At 41.4% G+C, this 25,810-nt stretch overlaps 1 protein-coding gene across 4 annotated transcripts in view; it reads right to left on the bottom strand.

Moving 5' to 3' along the window:
* ntrk1 (neurotrophic tyrosine kinase, receptor, type 1) overlaps window positions 1-25,810 on the bottom strand; it is a 223,849-nt gene that overhangs the window by 57,373 nt on the left and 140,666 nt on the right. For all 4 annotated transcript variants that reach the window (XR_009817612.1, XM_061983098.2, XM_061983101.1 and 1 more), the window contains 2 exons: window positions 13,515-13,586; window positions 2,012-2,080 (listed from right to left, as the gene is read on the bottom strand). Coding sequence is in view for 3 of the 4 variants with exons in the window: in XM_061983098.2 (XP_061839082.1) it covers window positions 2,012-2,080; window positions 13,515-13,586 (141 nt within the window). In the remaining variant the exon portion in view is untranslated. The remainder of the gene's footprint in view (window positions 1-2,011; window positions 2,081-13,514; window positions 13,587-25,810) is intronic.

Genomic DNA, 25,810 nt, shown 5'->3' with positions numbered 1-25,810 from the left:
AAATATAAAATTGTGTATACTATTAGTGGGCGTGTTGCGTGTGATCTACTAAGACTGTGTGTAAAATGTATAAAAGTGCTGCAGATCGCCTTATTTAAATTAGGATTGTGCGTATACTATGTGGCTTTCACCATGGAGACACTCATTTACTGCACATTCATGTTATCAACTTCGCACCTGTGGTGTTTTGTTACATTTTCAAACTGGCAATACTAGCATGTACCACTTATTATGGGATTTATTTTGAGCGTACAAGCTCTTTCACTTTGACCGCATACAGTCAGTGATCAGATCAACGCATACGTCAGTACAAAAACCAGTGAGTAGACTCTGACCGGTGGTCTCGCTGACAAATTTCACTGCAAAATACAGCCTGAAGGAACTTTAGATCAAACTAAATATTGTATTTATAATACAGCTTGAAATAACTTTAGATAAAACAAAATATTTTATTTAAAATACATCCTGAAAGAACTTTAGATAAAACTAAATATTATATTTATAATACGTCCTGAAAGAACTTTAGTTTAAACTAAATATTATATTTAAAATACATTCTGAAAGAACTTTCGATAAAACAATATTATATTTAAAATACATCCTGAAAGAACTTTAAATAAAAGTAAATATTATATTTAAAATACATCCTTAAAGAACTTTACATAAAACTAAATATTATATTTAAAATTCATCCTGAAAGAACTTTAGATAAAACTAAATTGTATATTTAAAATACATCCTAAAAGAACTTTAGATAAAACAACATATTTTATTTAAAATACGTCCTGAAAGAACTTTAGATCAAACTAAATATTATATTTAAAATACATTATGAAAGAACTTTCGATAAAACAAAATATTATATTTAAAATACATCCTGAAAGAACTTTAAATAAAAGTAAATATTATATTTTAAAATACATCCTTAAAGAACTTTACATAAAATTAAATATTATACTTAAAATGTATCCTGAAAGAACTTTAGATAAAACTAAATTGTATATTTAAAATACATCCTAAAAGAACTTTAGATAAAACAACATATTTTATTTAAAATACATACTGAAAGAACTTTACATGAAACCAGATATCATATTTAAAATACATCCTGAAATAACTTTGAATAAAAGTAAATATTATATTTAAAATACATCCTAAAAGAACTTTGGATAAAACAACATGTTCTTATTTAAAAAAACATCTTGAAAGAACTTTAGATGAAATTAAATATCGTATTTAAAACACAGCCTGAAAGAACTTTAGATAAAACTATATATTATATTTAAAATACATCCAGAAAGAACTTTAGATAAATCAATCAATCAATGTTTATTTATATAGCCCTAAATGACAAGTGTCTCAAAGGGCTGCACAAGCCACGACGACATCCTTGGTTCAGAGCCCACAAAACAAAATATTGTTTTTAAAATGCAGCCTGAAAGAACTTTAGATAAAACTGTTGGCAAGTTTTGTGCAAATGAATGACATGCATTCAAATAAAACATTAAAATTGCATTTGTGTACAAATATTGAGGTCTTTTTTTAAGCAACATTTTATGATGCAAGCAAGTATACACCTGTGATTAATCATGATAATCCAAATTCCTAAATGTGATTAATCTGATTAAGGAAATTAATCATTTGACATCTTTAATCAGTATATATAATTTTTACTTTAAACGCTTACATTTACAATCTGTCAATTATACGTTTTTATAAATGTTTTGAGCAATGACAGTTAAAAACAAACCCCCCAAAAAAAGTGTTATTCGTGTCGAAATTGCAAAAATGTTTTTGTAACATTGCACCTGTTAGGTTTTTATTCAAATTTGTATTGTTATTTTGATGTAATATAATTTTTTTTAAATGCCGCGGCCTGATAGAAAACACACTTTGGACTCCGCCTGCCCTGGACAGACATCCGGTCCTGCTGTACAACATAAAACAATGCATCCAGTGGAAATAAATGGAGAATAGTTGGATGTTTCTTGAATAAAATAGAGTGACTCACAGGTTGAGCAGAGGTAGAAAATGAAACACCCTCCAGGAGATGTGCTCCAGAGAGTTTGACGCCAGGTTCCTATAAGAAAAAAGCATAATCAGCCAAATGACTAAATGTTAGATAATGACATGAAATAATTTGTGTTGGTAACAACAAGGATGGTTTTGTGCGGCTGCGCTGAGACGTGTGCGGTGGCGTTCCACCTCAACAGTGAAGACACCTGCTGCTGGAGTCTTCTCCGTGGGAAAGCAGAACACGTTCCAAATGGATTGGGATCAATGATCTCAACACACATTGTGGTCGTTTGCTCAGCACACTGGAGCCACAAGCACCCCCTGAAAACACACTTGCACACGAGTACTACTTCATTTTTTATACTGCAGTAGCGGTCAGGAAGTATGAAGACGGCTCACAACTCAAACGTAAAAGACACAAGTTAGCCGAGAGACAACTGAATATTGGACTACACGGCAACAAAAATATACCACTTTTTCACTTAAGATACCGATATTGGAGCCTTGATTATTGGCTGATGATGACATTTGTGTATCCTTGCACTATGCCATTACAAACTGCAGTATTTCTGTGAAAGGCACATTCTGACCAGCATTCACTGTGAAAGTATCTCAGTGAACCATTGTCTCCACTGAGTTGCTTCATAGGTTCTATCCCCCCTCCAAATTCATTTGCTCTCCCCCCCCTCCAAACTGAGCCTACTCCCTCAATTCCACCTTGTAGTCACTGTATAAACAACTAATTTGATAATCGATTAATCTGTCGATTATTACTTTGATTAATCGATTAATAATCGGATAAAAGAGACAAACGACATTTCTATCCTTTCCAGTATTTTATTGGGAAAAAAACAGCATACTGGCACCATACTTATTTTGATTATTGTTTCTCAGCTGTTTGTAAATGTTGCAGTTTATACATAAAGGTTTATAAAAAAAATGAAAATTAAATTAAATTAAAATTAAAATTAATAAAATAGCCTCTTCGCATGCGCATAGATCCAACCAATCGATGACTAAATTAATCGGCAACCATTTTTATTATAAATAAAGGTTTATAAAAATTTAAAAAAAATAAAGAAATCAAATTAAAATGTAGAAAAACTTAAAAATAGCCTCTGCGCATGCGCATAGATCCAACCAATCGATGACTAAATTAATCGCCAACTATTTTTATAATCGATTTTAATCGATATAATCGATTAGTTGTTGCAGCCCTACTCCTTATGTAATACTTCACTGTGAATGTGGCCTGGGCCTTCTGAAATGCTAGAACTTTCAAATAAATCTACAAAACCCAAAACCAGTGAAGTTGGCAGGTTGTGTAAATCGTAAATAAAAACAGAATACAATTATTTGCAAATCCTTTTCAACCTATATTCAATTGAATAGACTGCAGATACAAAGGGCAGCGGCCGTGGCTGTGGACGAGGCTAAGCAGAGGGTGTGGGAGCAGTTCGGGGAATCCATGGAGAAGGACTATCGGGCGGCACCAAAGCTGTTTTGGAAGACCATAGGACACCTCAGGAGGGGGAAGCAGGGAACCATCCAAGCTGTGTACAGCAAGGATGGGACTCTGCTGACTTCAAGTGAGGAAGTCATAAGGCGTTGGAAAGAGCACTTTGAGGAACTCCTGAACCCAACTACATCAGACACACCCTCCCTGACAGGAGCGGAGCCTGAGGATGATGGGGAATCGACATCGATCTCTCGGAGTGAAGTCACTGAGGTAGTTAGACAACTCCACAGTGGCAAAGCTCCGGGGGTTGACAAGATTCGTCCAGAAATGCTGAAGGCTCTGGGTGTTGAGAGGCTGTCTTGGTTGATAGGCCTTTTCAACATTGCGTGGAAGTGGCAGACTGGGGTGGTGGTTCCCCTATTCAAAAAGGGGGACCAGAGGGTGTGTGCTAATTACAGGGGTATCACACTACTCAACCTCCCTGGGAAAGTTTACACCAAGGTACTGGAAATGAGGGTCCGGCCGATAGTCGAACCTCACCATTCAAGAGGAGCAATGTGGATTCCGTCCTGGTTGTGGAACAACTGACCAGCTCTTTACTCTTGCAGGAATCCTGGAGAAGGCCTGCAAGTATGCCTATCCAGTCTACATGTGCTTTGTGGATTTGGAGAAGGCGTATGACCGGGTCCCCCGAGAGATCCTGTGGGAGGTGCTGAGGGATTACGGGGTCAGGGGGACCCTGCTGAGGGCCATCCAATAGCTGTACAACCAAAGCGAGAGTTGTGTCCAGGTGCTTGGATGTAGGTCGGATCAGTTTCCAGTGGGGGTTGGTCTCCGCCTGAGCTGTGCTCTGTCACCTATCCTGTTTGTGATTTTCATGGACAGGATTTCTAGGCAGAGTCGTGACCATGGCGGAGAGGGTATACGTCTCTGGGGGCTAAAGGTTGCGTCACTGCTGTTTGCAGATGATGTGTTCCTGATGGCACAATCGGTTCGTGACCTTCAGCTCTCACCGGATCGGTTCGCAGCAGAGTGTTCAGCGGCTGGAATGAGGCTCAGCATCTCCAAATCTGAGGCCATGGTTCTCAGCAGGAAACCGATGGTTTGTACAGTCCAGGTAGAGACTGAGACTCCGTCCCAGGTGGAGGAGTTTAAGTATCTCGGGGTCTTGTTCACGAGTGAGGGAAAGATGGAGAAGGAAATCAATCGGAGAATTGGAGCAGCTGGGGCAGTATCGCAGTCTCTCTGCCGCACTGTTGTGACGAAACAAGAGATGAGCCAGAAGGCAAAGCTTTCGGTCTACAGAGCTATCTACATTCCTACTCTCACCTACGGTCATGAAGTGTGGGTCATGACCAAAAGAATAAGATCACGGATACAAGCGGCCGAAATTAGTTTCCTCAGAAGGGTGGCTGGCATCTCCCTTAGAGATGGGGTGAGAAGTTCAGTCACCCGAGAGAGACTTTGATCAGCTGTTTTACTGTCGTGTTACGAAACCGTTTGGAAACAATTAAGGTGTGTAAATAAACAGTTACAGAATATTTATGTCTAAATAATTAATTTCACAACGTATATGTATCAACGGCTTATAGTTGTTGCGGCTAATATATGGATTTTTATTTTCATTTTCTATCATTTAATAGCTGCGGCTTATATACTGGTGCGCTCTATAGTCTGCAAAGTACAGTTAAGTATTTTAAGCATTACTGTCATTAAGTGATCAACTACCATAGTAACACCGCAGCGATAGATACATGCCGCGTATCCTGCCCGGAAACCCCTTGGGCCGATGGAATGTCATCAGAGTGGTTCTTGGAGGGTCCTGGCATGGCCCGGTTGTAAGTGAACCTCCCTCCGAAGACCACAACAAGCCTCGCTGAGGGGGCCATCCATACAAGACATATTCCCTCTGCCAGGGAAGGCCAAAAGTTCAATGGTTTGTTGTGCTTGCTCCCAAAAGTTGGTGTGGAGACAGCCGAGCCACCGGGGGTTATCCATTACCTTCTCCGCTTGCTCGCAGAGGGAGCGCCAGGAGCGGGAATAGCGTGGATCATAACATCATCAGAAGATCTGAGCAACACGAGGGAAGGCTCACAAATACATCTGTCACCGAGAAGCACTTGGACCCCACCCCAAAACCATCCCGTCCAACCCCTCCCTGCAAATTATCGATTAAGCGATAATGGACCCTGAGTGGAGTGTATTTATTATGCATCAGTCGTCAATAATCCGGCAAAGTAAGCGAGTAAAAGGTGACTGGTGGACGTCCTCTCCGATTCTTTTCAAGCTCGGCGCCCAAATAGTACGAACGCCTCTTAAACTTGAATGCATCGCTCATTTAAAACGAGTCAGGCGTCCTCTTAAACATTTGTCACGTCACAAAATCAATGAGCGACGACTCTGCAGCGTCTTAAAAGCTAAGAGGGTCAAGTTTCATCAATTTCTCTGGCAACATGATGCAATAAGATCCTACAAAAGCGCAACAAATGATATTAGCTCATGACACGTAATACGCCTGACCCGGTTTGAAACAGCGTATAGACATGTCACATGACCCTGACACCATAAACACAACAAATTCTTCAAACAAGCGTAGATGATTAATTTCGTTTAATTTTCTATTGTTGTATGGAATTTTTTTTCGATTGGGTATTAGTAGCATTCCTTATGTTGTTAATAGGGTTCTACGATTTACCGGTACTTTATGAATTTAAAAAAGGTACTAGACTGCCTTTTTATGGACATGATGTCGCGCCGTGGTGACATTGCTCTTAATATGAGCCGAGGTGCATGTGAGTCAACACACACACAATTCACTTGAAAGCAGAAACAATGTGGAGACAGAAGAGAGAGAAGAGACGTATTTTGTCTTAAAAACTAACAATCAAAGTGAAGCTATAAACACTGAAGCGCCGTTCTGAAAGTGGTGCTTTAAAACAGTGGTCCCCAACCACCGGTCCGTGACGCATTTGCTATCGGGCCGTAGAGAAACATTAAATAATTTATAAAGGACTGCATTTTTTTCCAACTTAACTTTGGCCTGTCCCACCAGATCAGGGGTCTCAAACTTGTTTTCATTGAGGGCCACACCGCAGTCATGGCTGCCATTAGAGGGCCGCTTGTAACAGTAAATAATTAATGAATTTGCCTATAAATTTAAATATTAAAAACAATTTTTACGTAAAGAGTTAAAAAAAAAAATCTGTGGCTTAGTTGCCGTAAAATATTTTACTGTAACATATATGGTGTTTTTTCTTTTTCTTCTTTTTTTTACAACATATTACTGTAAGTAGGAATACAGTACTGCTGTTTTAATTGCTCAGATGCCAGTTTTTTACCATAATAAAATGTGGAACCATAAAATCATCAACCGTGGATTTTACAGTAAAAAAAAATCTAAAAATTTGACAGCTCAGCCGACAGTATTTTACTATAAAAAAACAAACTGGTCGTTTTTTCTCAAACTTACAGTAATATGCTGAAAATCAAAACCTCCCTAAATTTTACAGTAAAATCTATTGGTCATTTTTATAGTGTACAATTTGATGGATAACTTGCTTCAAAATCATAAGTTAAGCAGATATTTAAGTATTTATTTGGATTTTGACCAACAAAGTTAGATAATATAATATTTGTTGCAATATTGGACACTATTTTTTACCCCTGTCAAACTAGAAGAAAAAAAAAAACAATACCTTTAGTAAGAAAATAAGAAAGTAAAGAGAGAAAATATAAGGTGTTTTATTGACACATTATTTTCAGGCTTTTGCTGGCCATATAAAATGCGTGCAGGGCCAGATCTGGCTTGCGGGCCTTGAGTTTGACACTTGTGCACTAGACACACCAATAAGCTTGTTTATAGATGAACAATAAAACTCCTCATAGGAAGTCATCATTTGTTATATTTGTTATAACTTTGTGACATGATACAATGCACATTAATGAACATATCAAATAGAAAAGTGACAGATTGTTGCATCTCATTGCAAAGAAACAAGCCTAGCGCTCCCACTAATTTAGCGTTATAGTGAGTTGTATTTTTCATGCACTTATTTTTGCTCTATTTATCTGGCACAAGTGGAAAGCCGGTCCCTGAAAAAAGGTTGGGGACCACTGTTTTAAAACATAGCTAGCTAGAGGCGAATGTCCATCCACAGTGTTTTAGCTACTTCTAAATCACTAATCCTCGCCTCCATGGCAACAAAAGGGTAAGTTTCTTACAAGTATGCACATACAACACTTAAGACCTTTTGTAAATCAGTATGTGGTTTTAAATGATGGAATTAATTAGGGTTGTACTGTATACCATTTTTTGTGGTCCCCTTTATTTTGAAAAGTAGCAAAAAGTGGTAGCTGTGTGAGTGTGGCAGTGGAAAAAAAAGACAACTTTTCTCAACAGGCTGGTGCGTGAGTATCGACTTCACTATTTCTTTATTTTGTTAAATACAAACCCCAAAACTAGTGAAGTTGGCACATTGTGTAAATCGCAAATAAAAACAGAATACAATGATTTGCAAATCCTTTTCAACTTATATTCAATTGAATAGACTGCAAATACAAGATACTTAACGTTCAAACTGGAAAACTTAGTTATTTTTTGCAAATGTTGGCTCATTTGGAATTTGATGCCTGCAACATGTTTCAAAAAAGCTAATACAAGTGTCAAAAAAGACTGAAAAAGTTGAGGAATGCTCACCAAACACTTATTTGGAACATCCCACAGGTGAACAGGCTAATTGGGAACAGGTGGGTGCCATGATTGGGTATAAAAGCAGCTTACATGAAATGCTCAGTCATTCACAAACAAGGATGGGGCGAGGGTCACCACTTTGTCAACAAATGCGTGAGCAAATTGTCGAACAGTTTAAGAACAACATTTCTCAACGAGCTATTGCAAGGAATTTAGGGATTTCACCTTCTACGGTCCATAATATCATCAAAAGTTTCAGAGAATCTGGAGAAATCACTGCACGTAACATTGAATGCCCTTGACCTTGGATCCCTCAAGTGGTACTGCATTAAAAAGCGACATCCGTGTGTAAAGGATATCACCACATGGGCTCAGGAACACTTCAGAAAACCATTGTTAGTAACTACAGTTTGTCGCTACATCTGAAAGTGCAAGTAAAAACTCTACTATGCAAAGCCAAAACCATTTATCAACAACACCCACAAACGCTGTCGGTTTCGCTGGGCCGGAGCTCAGCGTGCCTTCATAGTAAAAGAGTGCAGGTACTAGTCTGGCCTGCTTGAAGTCCAGATCTGTCTCCCGTTGAAAATGTGTGGCGCATTATGAAGCGTAAAATACCACAACGGAGACCCCGGACTGTTGAACAACTTAAGCTGTACATCAAGCAAGAATGGGAAATAATTCCACCTGAAAAGCTTCAAAAATTGGTCTCCTCAGTTCCCAAATGTTTACTGAGTGTTGTTAAAAGGAAAGGCCATGTAACACAGTGGTAAAAAAGCCCCTGTGCCAACTTTTTTGCAATGTGTTGCTGCCTTTAAATTCTAAGTTAAAGGCCTATTGAAACCCACTACTACCGACCACGCAGTCTGATAGTTTATACATCAATGATGAAATCTTAACATTGCAACACATGCCAATACGGCCGGGTTAGCTTACTAAAGTGCAATTTTAAATTTCGCGCAAAATATCCTGCTGAAAACGTCTCGGTATGATGACGCCTGCGCGTGACGTCACGGATTGTAGAGGACATTTTGGGACAGCATGGTGGCCAGCTATTAAGTTGGACATCTGTGTTGGTGAATCTTTTGCAATTTGTTCAATGAACAATGGAGACAGCAAAGAAGAAAGCTGTAGGTGGGAAGCGGTGTATTGCGGCAGGTGTTGTGCCGGATAACGCACCCCCGCCGTAGAATGCACCCCTTGACTGTTGTGCCGGATAACACAGCCGGTGTTTCATTGTTTACATTACCGAAAGATGACAGTCAAATTTTATCCATTGGCCTGTGGAGAACTGGGACAACAGAGACTCTTACCAGGAGGACTTTGAGTTGGACACGCAGACGCGGTACCGTGAGTACGCATGCAGCTGCGGCTTCCAAACATTTGATCGCTTGCCCGTACGTGCGTGCCGCTATGTGCATGTCACGTACGTAACTTTGGGGAAATATATGTGCTGTATGAACTTTGGGGAGGTGAACGGTACTTTGGGCTGTGGGATTGAGTGTGTTGTGAAGGTGTTTGAGTTGTATTGGCGGGTTATATGGACGGGAGGGGGGAGGTGTTTGTTATGCGGGATTAATTTGTGGCATATTAAATATAAGCCTGGTTGTGTTGTGGCTAATAGAGTATATACATGTCTTGTGTTTATTTACTGTTTTAGTCATTCCCAGCTGAATATCAGGTCCCACCCGCCTCTCAGAGCATCTTCCCTATCTGAATCGCTCCCACTGCCCTCTAGTCCTTCACTCTCACTTTCCTCATCCACAAATCTTTCATCCTCGCTCAAATTAATGGGGGAATCGTCGTTTTTTTCGGTCCGAATCGCTCTCGCTGCTGGTGGCCATGATTGTAAACAATGTGCAGATGTGAGGAGCTCCACAACCTGTGACGTCACCATCACCCAACCATGCAAATTTTGCATTTCCTTTGGAAATCGAGGTCCCAGAGTCTGGAGGAAGACAGGAGAGGCACAGGATCCACGTTGCCTGAAGTCTAGTGTAAAGTTTCCACCATCAGTGATGGTTTGGGGTGCCATGTCATCTGCTGGTGTCGGTCCACTCTGTTTCCTGAGATCCAGGGTCAACGCAGCCGTCTACCAGCAAGTTTTAGAGCACTTCATGGTTCATGCTGCTGACCTGCTCTATGGAGATGGAGATTTCAAGTTCCAACAGGACTTGGCGCCTGCACACAGCGCAAAATCTACCCGTGCCTGGTTTACGGACCATGGTATTTCTGTTCTAAATTGGCCCGCCAACTCCCCTGACCTTAGCCCCATAGAAAATCTGTGGGGTATTGTGAAAAGGAAGATGCAGAATGCCAGACCCAAAAACGCAGAAGAGTTGAAGGCCACTATCAGAGCAACCTGGGCTCTCATAACACCTGAGCAGTGCCAGAAACTCATCGACTCCATGCCACGCCGCATTAACGCAGTAATTGAGGCAAAAGGAGCTCCAACCAAGTATTGAGTATTGTACATGCTCATATTTTTCATTTTCATACTTTTCAGTTGGCCAACATTTCTAAAAATCCCTTTTTTGTATTAGCCTTAAGTAATATTCTAATTTTGTGACACACGGAATTTTGGATTTTCATTAGTTGCCACTTCAAATCATCAAAATTAAATGAAATAAACATTTGAATGCATCAGTCTGTGTGCAATGAATAAATATAATGTACAAGTTACACCTTTTGAATGCAATTACTGAAATAAATCAAGTTTTTCAAAATATTCTAATTTACTGGCTTTTACCTGTATATGTATCTGCTGATGTAGTTCTGTTGTAGTTGTAAACAAACAAACACAAAAACTGCATGATACTGATAAAAAGAGACCGATATACATCAAAATGCCAAATATCGGCGCTGATAATCAACCAACCACTAGTTTGGAGCATCAGACACTCTCAGCCAGGCGACCCGGCTGGGCTTTGACCTGGCCCCAGGTTGTGTCCAGGCAGCGCTTCCGCACCTACGGGTAACTCCTCGTAATCCACAGTCACCATGAAGGGACTTCTTCCTTGATAACCCTTCGCCCCCTGACTCATGTGATGCCCACAAGTTGTAGCCCCGGTATAGACTATCAAAATACCGCAGATTGATGAAAAGGCAGAATGACTGTGCACTAATCAGACTTTTATTGGCATATACAGGAAAAAGTTCTGTATACCTCACAGTTAGATTAGATTAGATTAGATTTATTGGTCCCCTTGGGGAAATTCATTGTCACTGCCGTACATTTAAACACTAGACATTACACATCACACCAAAAAAAAAAAAAAAAAAAAAAAAAAAAAAAAAACTAACAAAAAGACATCATACATGACTAACACACATTTACAGGCTTGTCAGACAGGTCGGCCGGGCCTGCTGTTAAAAAAAGTTACTTTTTTTCTCTTTTTACGTCACCGCCCCTTTGGCAATCACAGCTCAGAACCATACACAACAGTTCCTCGCTATTTAACTTGGTAAAAATGGTAAAATGGGTTATACTTGTATAGTGCTTTTCTACCTTCAAGGTACTCAAAGCGCTTTGACACTATTTCCACATTCACAGTAGCATGGCAGCTACTGATGGCGGTAGCTGCCATGCAAGGCCCTAACCATGACCCATCAGGAGCAAGGGTGAAGTGTCTTGCTCAAGGACACAACGGACATGACATGGTTGGTAGAAGGTGGGAATCGAACCAGGAACCCTCAGGATGCTGGCACAGCCACTCTCCCAACCGCGGCACGCCGTCCCCCTGGCCATATGGAAACATAAGAATCCTAATCCCCATATGTACAAGTAAATGTAGAAGAAATGTTTAGTCTGGATCTTGGCCATGTTATCGTCAAGGTTAGCGGGTACCACTTTGTTCCCTAAGTGCTCAAATTCCCGTAATTCTACTTATTTATCCCACAAAGACATCACAATTTTTAAGGAACCAGGTCTCCATCATTGTGTCACTAAATGTCAACCAAAAAGCGTACAAACGAGAGAAACACTTGTATGCACGTTAGAGATGCGCGGTTTGCGGGCACAACCGCGGAGTCCGCGGATTATCCGCGGATCGGGCGGATGAAATTAAAAAAAATTAGATTTTATCCGCGGGTCGGGTCGTTGAAATAAAAAAAAATTAGATTTTAAATAGATTCAGGCGGGTGGCAGTTAAACCAATTCGGAAATATATATACATAGTTAAATGTTGTTACCCACATACGAAAAACGAGCAGGCACCTGCTGCATATGCCACAACAGAAAAAAAAAAAGAGATGGACACTTTTACGGAGCGGAGAAGGGACGCCTCGCCGGGGTCCGGGACCGAGGCCCCTTCCCCCGAGAGGGCCCCACCGGGAGCCGTAGCTGAGGCGATCCGCGAGAAGGGCCCGACGCACGTCCAGGGTCACCACCGCGCCCACCGCACCGACACCCCGCCTCGTCCGCCTTCGCCGCGGCCGGCGTCACGCGCAGCAGGTAAGCAGCTTACCTGCCCGCCACCCCCGTGGCCGGGGGCTCGTAACAGGGGTCACTCCGCACGCTCCGCCTGCGCAGCTTACCTGCCCGCCACCCCTGTTGCCAGGGGCGCGTAACAGGGGTCACTCCGCACGCAGTGCGCTCACGAAAGGGGTGGGGCTCACCCTGGTTGATATAGACAGCAGGACGGTGGCCATGGAAGTCGAAACCCGCTAAGGAGTGTGTAACAACCCACCTGCCGAATCAACTAGCCCTGAAAATGGATGGCGCTGGAGCGTCGGGCCCATACCCGGCCGTCGCCGGCAGCGAGACGCGCTTGGAGGTGCGCTCAGCGCGACTCCCATATGATTGCGCACTGGTGTGCGTCTGGGTCGTGACAGCGTGGCACGCGAATGTCTGTGCTGCATTGGATCAGTCTCCTTTCTTTAACAGGCAAAAGCTTTATAACCTCACTAATGCCTTGCATCGTCTATATTAGATATATAACAACGGGCGGGTGCGGTTCTGATCAAATGTTACATCGGGTGGATGGCGGATGGTTTGCATCGGATTAAGCAAAGAAATCAAACAATGTACTAATCTGATACAGTTTAAGAGGATGTTCAAACAAAGGTTTACAAAGTACAATGAATAAGAGTTATGAGAATCTTCTTGATCTTATTGAAAAAATGTCACTTTGTAAATCACAACTGACTGAGCTAGTTATTACCGTAAGAGAACCCTTATTTTTAGAAATCATTGGATTGCAAGTTGCTCCTTCCTACTGCTTTTCAGAAATTTTGTAAAGAGAAATGTGAATAAGTGATGTTGAAATGGTATACATGTTCAAAATAAACTTCAACCAACCCACGAAACAAGACGCTGACAAAGATCCTTTAGCTCTGATTGACACTTACACGTACTGCAGCTTGACGTTGTGCTGGAAGGCGTTGGCGGCGATGAGCCTCAGCTTGCATGACGTCACAGTTCTGGAGTCGGGGAAAAAAAGATGGAATCAGGAATGATTGGCAGGACCACTCACATTGTCGACATCACGATGGGAGGAGACATGGTGCATGGAGTGATATCAAAGAAGGGTTGTAGAAAATATACACTTGAGTATACTCAATGGAGGTTCACTTTCTCAAACTAGGTCTTCTCGATATCGTTCTTGTTGTGAGAACATCATGAAACTGTTATGGTTACTCCTAATCACTGCACAGGACCATAAGAATGTTGAATCTCTGTGTCTTGTAAAACTCAAAACTAATATTAGTACTAGAATTTGCGATTCCGTACGAATGCATGTGTTCAAGCCGCCAAACCGCGTGAGTGGAACTTAAATGTTTGAATGTCTAGTGTGAGTGGAGTGTGTGGATGTTGGAATGATTCGAATCGGATGAGAAATGTGGGATATAGAGAAGTTTCTATATTGCCCATTCATTTTCGATGGGGGAAAATTCCTCATAATTCCGGGTAATCAACCAATTTTGGGAAAGGGAAAACATGTTTTGCCTTTGATATATTGGGAGAGTTGTGTGTGTGGATGTTTGAATGGTCAGAATTGGGGGGAAAATGGCGCATAAATTTGGGCGTTGTAGAACATTGAAAATGTATATTCATTTGAATAGGAAATTCCTGGGAATTTCAGGAATACCGGGATTTAAAAAAAAAAAGTATAACACTATGATTGTCCCAGATTATATGAATGGGTTGGTGGAATTTTCGGAATCTGGGAAAACATGCTGATGAATGTCCAGGGTGAGTGGGGTGTGTGGATGTTGGAACGGTTCGAATCGGATGATAAATGTTGGGTATGCAGAATTTTGTATATTTCTAATTCATTGTCAATGGGGAGAAACTCCTAAAAATTCTGGGGAAAACCAGGAATTTGGGGAAAGGGAAAAACATGTTTTGCCTTTGATATATTGGGAGAGTAGTGTGTGTGTGGATGTTTGAATGGTCAGAATTGGGGGGAAAATTGCGCATACATTTGGGCGTTGTAGAACATTGAAAATGTCCATTTATTTGGATAGGAATTTCCTGGAAATTTGGGAACTTCAGGAAAACCGGGAATTTTTGAAAATATGTACAAAACTACAATTGTACCAGATGATATGAATGGGTTGGTGTTGGACTTTTTTTGAATCGGTTGAGAAATGTGGGATATGGAGAGGTTTGTATATTGCCCATTCATTTTCGATGGGGGAAAATTCCTGGTAATTCCGGGTAATCAAGGAATTTTCAGAACTGGGAAACATGCTGATTTAAATGTCCAGGCTAAGTGGAGTGTGTGGATGTTGGAACGATTCGAATCGTTGAGAAATTTGAGAAGTTTGTATATTTCCCATTCATTGTCAATGGGGAGAAACTTCTGGTAATTCTGTGTAATCAGGGATTTTTTGTAACTGGGAAACATTTTGGCTTGAATGCCTAGGGTGAGTGGAGTGTGTCGATGGTGGAATGGTTCAAATTGGATGAGAAATGTGGGATATACAGAAGTTTGTAATTTGCCAATTCATTGTCAAAGGAGAGAAATTCCTGGAAATTTCGGGAAAACCGTGAAAATATTTTTTACACTACAATAGTCTTAGTTCAGGGGTCGGCAACCCGCGGCTCCGGAGCCGCATGCGGCTCTTTGATCACTCTGATGCGGCTCAGCAGCTAACTTGCCGAACCCCCGGATTTTCCCGTGAGACTTCCGGAATTCAGTGACTCTCGACTCCCGGGATTAATATTCACCGATTTTCACCCTTACATCTATAATAAGGTACAACATTTCACGCCCTCTACAATCTGTATTAATAGTGTGCCAGCTCAACCACTTGTTATACAGTATGCATCTTTTGCTTGCACACGTACGTGACAGCAATGCATACTTGGTCAAAAGCCACACAGGTTACACTGACGGTGACCATATAAAACAACTTTAACACTCTTACTAATAATGCGCCACACTGTGAACCCACACCAAACAAGAATGACAAACACATTTCGGGAGAACATCTGCACCGTAACACAACATAAACACAACAGGACAAATACCCAGAATCCCATGCAGCCCTGACTCTTCCGGGCTACATTATACACCAAACCCCGCCCCCACCCCAACCCTGCTCCCTCACACATCAACCCCCCCTCTCTGTGCGTCGGTTGAGGTGGGCGGGGTTTGGTAGCGGGGGTGTATAATGTATCCCAGAAGAGTTAGGGCTGCATGGAATTCTGGGTATGTGTTCTGTTGTGTTTATGTTGTGTTACGGTGCAGATGTTCTCCCGAAATGTGTTTGTCATTCTTGTTTGGTGTGGGTTCAGTGTGCCGCATTATTAGTAAGAGTGTTAAAGTTTTTTTTATACCGCCACCGTCAGTGTAACCTGTGTGGTTGTTGACTAAGTATGCATTGCTGTCACTTACGTGAGCAAGCGGAAGCCCACACAACGTGTGGCTGATCAGGCACGCTGGTTGTAGTGGGTGCTAAAAGCTGTACCATCTCGGCACGCATGACGCTGACAATCGCCATTCATATAAAACCCGCGTGCCGCACCAGCATTCAAATTCCATATTAAGGTGTGGGCAGCGTGTCTGAGATCCCTGGTTTATACATAGCACAAAGCAAAAAAACAACTTTGTATGCGGTGTTATTTCATTTTAAATTTCAAAAAAATTTGGCGGCTCCCATTGTTTTCTATAATTTGTGAAACTGATCAAAGTGGCTCTTTGACTGGTAAAGGTTGCCGACCCCTGTCCTAGTTGATATGAATGTGTTGGTGTTGCAATTTTTTGATTCGGTTGAGAAATGTGGACTAGTAACACTTGACTTAAGAATTGGTATGTCGGAATTCCTGGAATTTGTACGGGAAAAAAAACAACTTTCGTTGGCCCAACTAAAAGGAATGTTTGGATGGTGGAATGGTCGGAATTGGTTGAAAAATGGTGAACTGTGAAAACTTTTGAACAAGAGGTGAACCCACTGCTCCCCTCACCTCCCAGGGGGTGATCAAGTGTGATGGGTCAAATGCAGAGAATAACTTCGCCACACCTAGTGTGTGTGTGACAATCATTGGTACTTTAACTTTAAAATATGGCTTTGGCAAATCGGTATTTCTAGGAATTCCAGGAATTGTTTTTTTTTACTTGAAAAATGGTAAATTGATTGCCCGGGATGAGCGGAAGGTGTTGAAAGTAGAACCGTTTCCAATCGGGTAAGAAATGTGGGAATTGTGCAAGATCCAAAAATGGCTCGTTTATTTTCAATGTGAAAAATGTCCCGGTAAACCAAAAATTCTGGGTAATCTGGGATATTTAGGAAAAAGATATTGAAAAGCTCCCGATTCTTTGGCTTGGGCATTCACTTAATAATAAGTACTAGTGGTGTAACGGTATTGTAGATATCACAGTATTGCGGTTTCAAAATCAAAACAATAATGCCGTGACGTCTGACGTTATGAACCGAAAACTTAGTGAGTGTAGTTTTTTTCTGGCGCTTTTGCAATGGCCATTCTAAAAAGAAAGTACGTCTCTCATAATCCCTCTAGAGCGCGGGATCGGAAGGTGGGGGCGTGGATGGCAGTAAAAAGGAGAAAAGGAGGAACCATGCGGGAGAAGTGTGATCGGAAAAGATAAGACAAATTGCTTTTATGGACATTTCCTGAACAATTCATCAAAATCCATCCACAACTTTTTGAGCTATGTCGCTAACAAACAGGCAGACAAACCCTGGCGAAAACATAACCTTTTTGGCGGAGGTCTGCGTACTAAAGCGCTACTTTTGTCTCGAGCGTTTCCAAGGCTGGGAAATATGTGAAGCTCCTTGATAAACCATCACCCGGGAAAGATATTTGAAGCCAGCGAATCAATTTTTGAGGGATTTGCATTATTAAAAGTTGTCACTTCATTATACAAACCATGGCATTTTTACCAAGTCTTTTTGTTTTGTTTTGCACAATTGCACAATAATATCGTACCATGGCCTTAACACCGTGACAATATCATACCGTGAGATTGTGATATCGTTACATCCCTAATGAGTACAGTACACATCCTATTGACTTAATAAATTACTCTACCAGGGTATCTCTGAAGGCTTTGTTGTGCCAAAGCCACCTGGACTATTATTCCTTGGACTGGCCCCAACCTTTGGGAAGACACATTCGACCATGAGCGTGTTTGTCTGAACCAGATGGACTCTGTTTTTGACTGACTATAACAGTGTTTTTCAACCACTGTGCCGCGGCACACTAGTGTACAGTGAGATACAGTCTGGTGTGCCGTGGGAGATTATGTAATTTCACCTAATGGGTTAAAAACCTTTTTTGCAAACCAGTAATAATAATTTGCAAATAATGCGCCATTGTTGAGTGTCTGTGCTGTCTAGAGATCGGCAGAGTAACCGTGTAATACCCTTTCATATCAGTAGGTGGCAGCAGGTAGCTAATTGCTTTGTAGCTGTCGGGAACATGGTTTGTCGTGATCACAATATGCAGACGACAGCGGGAGGCAGGGTTCAGGTAAAAAGGTATCTGATGCTTAAACCAAAAAATAACAAAAGGCGAGTGCCGCTAAGAAAAGGCATTGAAGCTTAGGGATGGCTATGCAAAACGGAACTAAAACCGAACTGGCTGCAAAGTAAACAAAAACAGAATGCTGGACGACAGCAAAGACTTACAGCGCGTGGAGCAGACGGCGTCCACAAAGTACATCCGTACATGACATGACAATCAACAATGTCCACACAAAGAAGGATAAAAACAACTTAAATAGTCTTGGTTGCTAAAAAAAAAAAAAAGCAGGTGCGGGGAATAGCGCTCAAAGGAAGACATGAAACTGCTACAGGAAAATACCAACAAAACAGGAAAAAACAACAAAATAGGAGCGCAGGACAAGAACTAAAACACTACGAACAGGAAAACAACAAAAAACTAAAAATAAGTCACAGCGTCATGTGACAGGTCGTGACAGTACACCTACTTTGAGACAAGAGCTATAGTCATGCATGCTTGGTTATGGTTTAAATTCAAATCCAATGATTTCTGCTGGTGGTGTGCCTCCGGATTTTGTCAATGAAAAAAATGTGCCTTGGCTCAAAAAAGGTTGAAAAACACTGGACTATAAGAAGGAGGAAAAGTTGTTGATCAAGGCTCTTTGCTCGGCAGTAGCTAGCTGATTGCGATTAAGACCAATGCTGTCATTTTTACCTGTCACCTTTTTTGAATAAAATTTATTGTAGAAGGACCTGACCTTTGGAAACACGGGTAAAGTCTAACCAAAGCAACAGTGTGACGTGGGGAGGCTTCCCAGAACAGAGGATGTTGTGAGCGCAAGGCTGTTAATGGTTTTGAAATGACTATCTTATTCTCAGCGGCTCTTAAATCAAGGGTGGGATGAAATGGAATAGCAATCAAGTTCTAATGCAGCATTCCAGAAAAGTGTCTGTCACTGCGTTGTTTGCCCAAACACATTAGGAAAAATGTCTGCCAATGTGGCCTGCCAGGGAATAAGAAGATGTAGCAAGAGGGGCGAGGGTTGCAACATAGTCCGCGCTCTGCCCACAGAGTCAGCCGTGCCCGCCCTGGGCTGGAAGCGGTTTATTTTATTTGGGTTTAGTTTTTTATGTCAGGTAAAATAGGGCGATATCTAATCATAACAAAGGCACGTTGACTGAGACGATAACACAATTAACTGACATGCTAGCTAACGTACAATAGAGACGAAACTGTTGACAGAAACGAAATCCAATCATATTTAATTTCGTCTTGTCGATCACAGCTCTTTAACGACATACAGGGAAAGAGGGGTGGGGGCTGGTTATGAAGAGAGCCAATCAGATGTGATTCCTTGTAAGATAAGGAAATCACCGCCAAAACCAAAATGTGTGGATTTAACATGTCCTGCATGGTAACGTGTACACCTGGGAAAAAGTGAAGAGGACACATTTCATTTGTACTGCTATGATGCCAGTGGAAGGCAAGTCATCGATCGTGGCGTCAAAACTAAGTCAAATCTAATATTTGCTGCTTCCTCTGTTGTGCCAAAAACGGATTCCCTTATAATAAGTGATCCACTCCGTGTGAGTGCGTACCGCTTACAGGCTTTGTCTGTCCACAACTGATTACTACATCTACGGTACATTCTCTGGCAACGGAGTTAGCTGTGCCTGTACATACCATCTTCAACAAAAGTCTTCAAGCTGGATGTGTCCCTGCCGCTGGAAAACCTCCTGCCTTGTGCCCGTCCCCGAGGTAGTAAGGCCGGTCGGATGCAATAATTACAGACCAGTGGCACTAATATCTGTCATTAAGAAGACCTTTGAGAAAACACAGGTAGAGCAAGCTCTTGACCCCCTACAGTTTGCCTACCAGAGGTACGTGGTTGTGGAAGATGCAGTCCTCTAAATGCTCCATCAGTCCGTGTCCTTCCTGGAGAGAACTGGAGGCTATGTGAGGCTGACTTTCTTTGACTTCACCAGTGTGTTTACACCATCCAGCCTCTCTTACTGAGGGAGAAACTGCTGTGGATCGGAGTGGATCCTATTTTTACCAATTGGATCTACGACTACCTGACGGGACAGTCACAGTATTTCAGGCTAGGGAGGGCGTTTCTGAAACTGTGGTAAGCAAAACGGGGGGCACCACAGGGTACCGTTCTGCCCCCCCTTCCTCTGCTACATGCAACATACAGAAGTATTCTGATGATACCGCTGTTGTGGCATGTGTGAGGGGAGGGGCTGAAACCGAGTGCAGGGTCCTGGTGGCTTGCTTTCTCTGACCGGAGCGAGAGAAATGGTCTAATCCTTAACACGTCCAAGACCAAGGAGATGGTCATTGACTTTCGCAGGAGGTCCTCCCATCAGCCGGTCAAAATAAACGGAAAGGATATTGAAGTGGTCCAGTTGTACGAGTACTTGGGAGTTCACCAGGACCACAAACTTGACTGGTCAGCACAGGCAAATGCTGTGTACAAGAAAGGTCAGAGCAGACTGTTCTTCATGAGGAGGCTGAGGTCTTTTGATGTGAGCAGTCTGATGTCACACATATTTTATCAGTCTGTAGTAGCTAGTGCCATTTTCTTTGGTGTTGGGGCGGTAGCATGGCCCAGGATCGGCTGATGAGGGAATGTGTCTCTGTGATGGGGCAAAATGTGGACTCTGTGGGAGCTGTGCTTGAGAGAAGAACGAGGGCTCTCTTGCAGGGTATCCCGAGTAACCCCAGGCATCCTTTGCGTGACACTATGGCCACTCAGAGGAGTAACCGTAGCAACAGGCTCCTCTCATTACACTGCAGAACGAAATAGTTCAAGAGATCTTTTGTTCCTCCGGTTGTAAGACTGAGCTATACGTATACATTTTATTTCCATTGTTGGTATGTTTGAGAATTATGAATGTATTGTTGGTATGATCGGATGTGTTTTCCTGCTCCTGGACACATGAATTCCCCACACAGGGGATCAATAAAGTATCTATTTATCTATAAGTCGTAACTAACCGTGTAAAATGCGACGCGATTGGTGGGAACTACTTTTTCTGTAGCCAACTTAATGTTCCTCACGGACGGGACAAAGGAGGAAATAATTAAAATTGTAAATACATGTAAATCCAAGCCCTCAACTGACTGTAGCGGAATTGATATGGAACCCACCTATCATTTAAACTTGGCACATTCCCAAACAAATGAAAATAGCAAAAGTTGTACTGATTTATAAGACTGGAGACAAATACCAGTATACAAACTTCAGACCTGTTTCTCCACTTCCACAAATTATTGAAAAATCATTTAACAACAGATTGTACAAATTCATAAATAAAAGTAGAATGATCGCGGACAACCAATTCGGATAGAAAGCTAACATTTCATCAACGATGGAATTAGTGGAAATAACGGAAGAGATCACCAATGCAACAGATGGATCTAATAAATACATTTGACACAATCAATCATAATATCTTAATTATCAATTATGGAGTCAGATGGCTGGTCTTGAACTGGGTAAGAAGCTACTTAACCAACAGGAAGCAATATGTGAAGATAGGCGAAGAAATTGTCAACAGCCCTAATTATACCTAGTGGTGTACCACAGGGATCAATACTCGGACCAAAATTGTTCAATCTCTATAGAAACGACATTTGTAAAGTTACAAAGGACTTAAGGTTAGTTTTATTTGCAGACGACACAACTGTGTTTTGTTCAGGAGAGAACACAGAGAAGTTAATACAAATAACAGAAGAATACAACAAATTAAAAAGATAGTTTGACAAAAGTAAAACTAAATAATGATATTCGGTAAGAGTAGAAGAGAACGTCAAACACAAATACAAATAGACGGAGTAGACATTGAAAGGGTAAAATAAAACACATTTTTGGGTGTAATAATAGATGATAAAATGAATTGGATATCTCATATAAAAATATACAACAAAGTAGTAAGAAATATTTCAATTATGAATAAAGCAAAATACGTTGTGGACCAAAAATCACTTCATATTCTCTACTGCTCGCTAGTGTTACCATATCTGAGTTATTGTGCAGAAATATGGGGAAATAACTACAAAAGTACACTTAATTCATTAACTGTGTTACAAAAAAAATCAATTAGAATAAAAAATAAGGTTGGATATAGCGAACATACAAACACTTTAGGATTCTGTTCATAACTTTTATGGACAGAATTTCTAGGCGCAGTCAAAGCGTTGAGGGGATTCGGTTTGGTGGCTGCAGGATTAGGTCTCTGCTTTTTGCAGATGATGTGGTCCTGATGGCTTCATCTGGCCAGGATCTTCAGCTCTCACTGGATCGGTTCGCAGCTGAGTGTGAAGCGACTGGGATGAGAATCAGCACCTCCAAGTCCGAGTCCATGGTTCTCGCCCGGAAAAGGGTGGAGTGCCATCTCCGGGTTGGGGAGGAGATCTTGCCCCAAGTGGAGGAGTTCAAGTACCTCGGAGTCTTGTTCACGAGTGAGGGAAGAGTGGATCGTGAGATCGACAGGCGGATCGGTGCGGCGTCTTCAGTAATGCGGACGCTGTATCGATCCGTTGTGGTGAAGAAGGAGCTGAGCTGGAAGGCAAAGCTCTCAATTTACCGGTCGATCTACGTTCCCATCCTCACCTATGGTCATGAGTTTGGGTTATGACCGAAAGGACAAGATCACGGGTACAAGCGGCCGAAATGAGTTTCCTCTCCGCCGGGTGGCAGGGCTCTCCCTTAGAGATAGGGTGAGAAGCTCTGTCATCCGGGGGGAGCTCAAAGTAAAGCCGCTGCTCCTCCACATCGAGAGGAGCCAGATGGGGTGGTTCGGGCATCTGGTCAGGATGCCACCCGAGCGCCTCCCTAGGGAGGTGTTTAGGGCACGTCCGACCGGTAGGAGGCCACGGGGAAGACCCAGGACACGTTGGGAAGACTATGTCTCCCGGCTGGCCTGGGAACGCTTCGGGATCCCCCGGGAGGAGCTGGACGAAGTGGCTGGGGAGAGGGAAGTCTGGGCTTCCCTGCTTAAGCTGCTGCCCCCGTGACCCGACCTCGGATAAGCGGAAGAAGATGGATGGATGGATGGATGGATGGATGGATGGATGGATGGATGGACAAACACTTTATCAAAACAAAAACATTAAAATTCAACAAACAGCTGAAAATTGTGTACAAAGCAAACTATAACCTGCTACCCAAGAATGTACAACAATTATTCTCAACAAAAGGTCAAACAATCTAATTTAAAACATTTAAATGCACGTACAACACTTAAAACCTTTAGTATATCAGTATGTGGATTTCAATTATGGCATGGATTAGGGTTGTACGGTATAGCAGTACCGGTACTAATAAAGTACAGCGGTACTAATGAATTAAAAACGGTACTATACTGCTTCTGAAAAATACCAGTACTTTTTTTCTCCAGACACGACGGCACGCCGTCATCATGTCGAGACATTCCTGATAAAAACGAGCAGAGGCACATGTTAGGCAACGCACACAGAAGCAGCGTAAGCTCTGCTTCTTCCTGCTCCTTTTCGAACACGTAAAGAGAAAACTGCAACTATGTGATGTACTATATTACAATTGCATGCATGTGCCAAACAAAAATAAACCAGAACAATAGCCATAGGGAAGTACTCAATGCACAATATCAGCAGCACGCTGTGCTGTGCTCAATCATTCAGTCCGTCATTTGTTTATTTAAGAAAATGACTGACAATTTTACTCTGAATCAGAAAGAAAACCAGTGGTATAGCACACCACACGCTCCATTTTACCATTTATTGTACGGAACAGGGGTGTTTTAATTGGTGTTTGTCGGCCGTCACGTTTCATAAACTCGTGTTTCGCCAATGCTAAGGCAGTTGGCGTGGAAAATATGGTTTTCACATGTTTATGTGTCCTGTTTTGCTAAATGAGTTATTTTACGTTCGGGCTGTCTTGTCGTAGGTGCCTCAGTTTTGAAAGCCAAGCTAGCACAGGAAGTTAACACAAGACGTCCGCTAAAACGTGTCCTGTTTTCTTACCGAGGCATTGTCACGAGTAAGTTAGAACGACTTAAGCAGGTTTTGCAAACACATGTTGAACTGATAAATGTCACAAAGTGGTAACAATCATACATTTGCATTACAGGGGAACTGCACTTTTAAGGGGATTTTGCTTATCAGTCACAATCCTCTCGTACGACAAGAAGACATGTTTTTTCTTTTTTATGCATTCTAAGTCGTAAATAAACACAAGCAAGAGTCAGCTAACAATGGAGGTAATGGGAGTTGCTCTAAACGCATAAACCTCCATCAAGGTTTTATACACATGCTGTAAGTATATATGTAATGTAGTAACATTCCTAAAAATATTTAATATTTGACTATTTTGCTCATTTTAAGCCTACAGTGGCATATTAATTTCACAGACGCACTCACTTTTCACTCAACAACACTACTAATCATGGCAGACTTCATGAGAGACTACAAACATAATAAAACAATCACTTACTGTACAATGTCAGCTCTCACCGGAATGTTTATATCTTCCCGTTTAGATGAAGATTTTAATCATAATCCATGTAAAGGGTTAAAAAAAAGCCGGTGCCACAAATTAGCGCCTCTTTGTGTGTTTCCCGTCATTTCCAGGTTGAAGTTGGATGTCAAAATTGACCAACTTGTGGCTTCTACTATCCAGGAGAGAGGCATGATTTATAATCTAGAATTAACTTTCACCAACTCAGAGGCGATGCAGCAGCTCAATACGTCAATATAGCAGCATAGAAAAGTTAGCTATCACGGCGCCACTAATCACGACACCAATAAAAATAGTTTGTCTGCGTTAGCGCTTATAATAACAATATCTCCAATACTTGTCAATATTGGCGTTTTTAAATGCAATTTTAAGAAGCAAAATAGATTACTCTTATTAGCACCATTGCTAGCCACCTAGTACAAGCCGATTATTACAAATTAGAATGCAGAAAAAACAAACATGTTCTTGTCTTACATAAGATTGTGAATGATAGACAAAATCCCCCCAAAAATGCAGCTCCCCTTAAAATCTAGTGTGTTCGTCACTCCTATAATAGGTGTACAAATCCCAAGCCTCTTAAAATAAGCCGCCCTCTAGCGGTTTGGAGTATGAACAGCTATTATGTCTTAACCAGTTTGTCAAATGAGGATTTAGACCAAAGGTGTACAAACCTTTTTGTCCTGGGGGCCGCATTGGGCTAAAAAAAAGTTGGTCCAGGGCCGAAATCATGTAAAAAAAAAAAAAAAAAAATTAAAAAAAAATAATAATAATAATGATTAAAATAAATAAATAAATAAATATATATATATATATATATATGTATGTGTGGGAAAAAAATCACAAGACTATTTCATCTCTACAGGCCTGTTTCATGAGGGGGGGTACCCTCAATCATCAGGAGATTCATCAGGAAATCTCCTGATGATTGAGGGTACCCCCCTCATGAAACAGGCCTGTAGAGATGAAATAGTCTTGTGATTTTTTTCCCACACATACATATATTGCGCTCTACTACGGTATCGAGCACTATTTTTTGGATAACCTTATTAAGACATATATATATATATATATATATATATACATATATATATATATATATATATATATATATACATATATATATATACACATATATATATATATATATATATATATATATACACACACATATATATATATATATATTTCTGTGTGGAGTTTGCATGTTCTCCCCGTGACTGCGTGGGTTCCCTC

This window comes from Nerophis lumbriciformis, linkage group LG21, assembly GCF_033978685.3.
Source record: "Nerophis lumbriciformis linkage group LG21, RoL_Nlum_v2.1, whole genome shotgun sequence".
Taxonomy (NCBI): domain Eukaryota; kingdom Metazoa; phylum Chordata; class Actinopteri; order Syngnathiformes; family Syngnathidae; genus Nerophis; species Nerophis lumbriciformis.
This window is presented reverse-complemented; position numbering and strand designations above follow the sequence as displayed.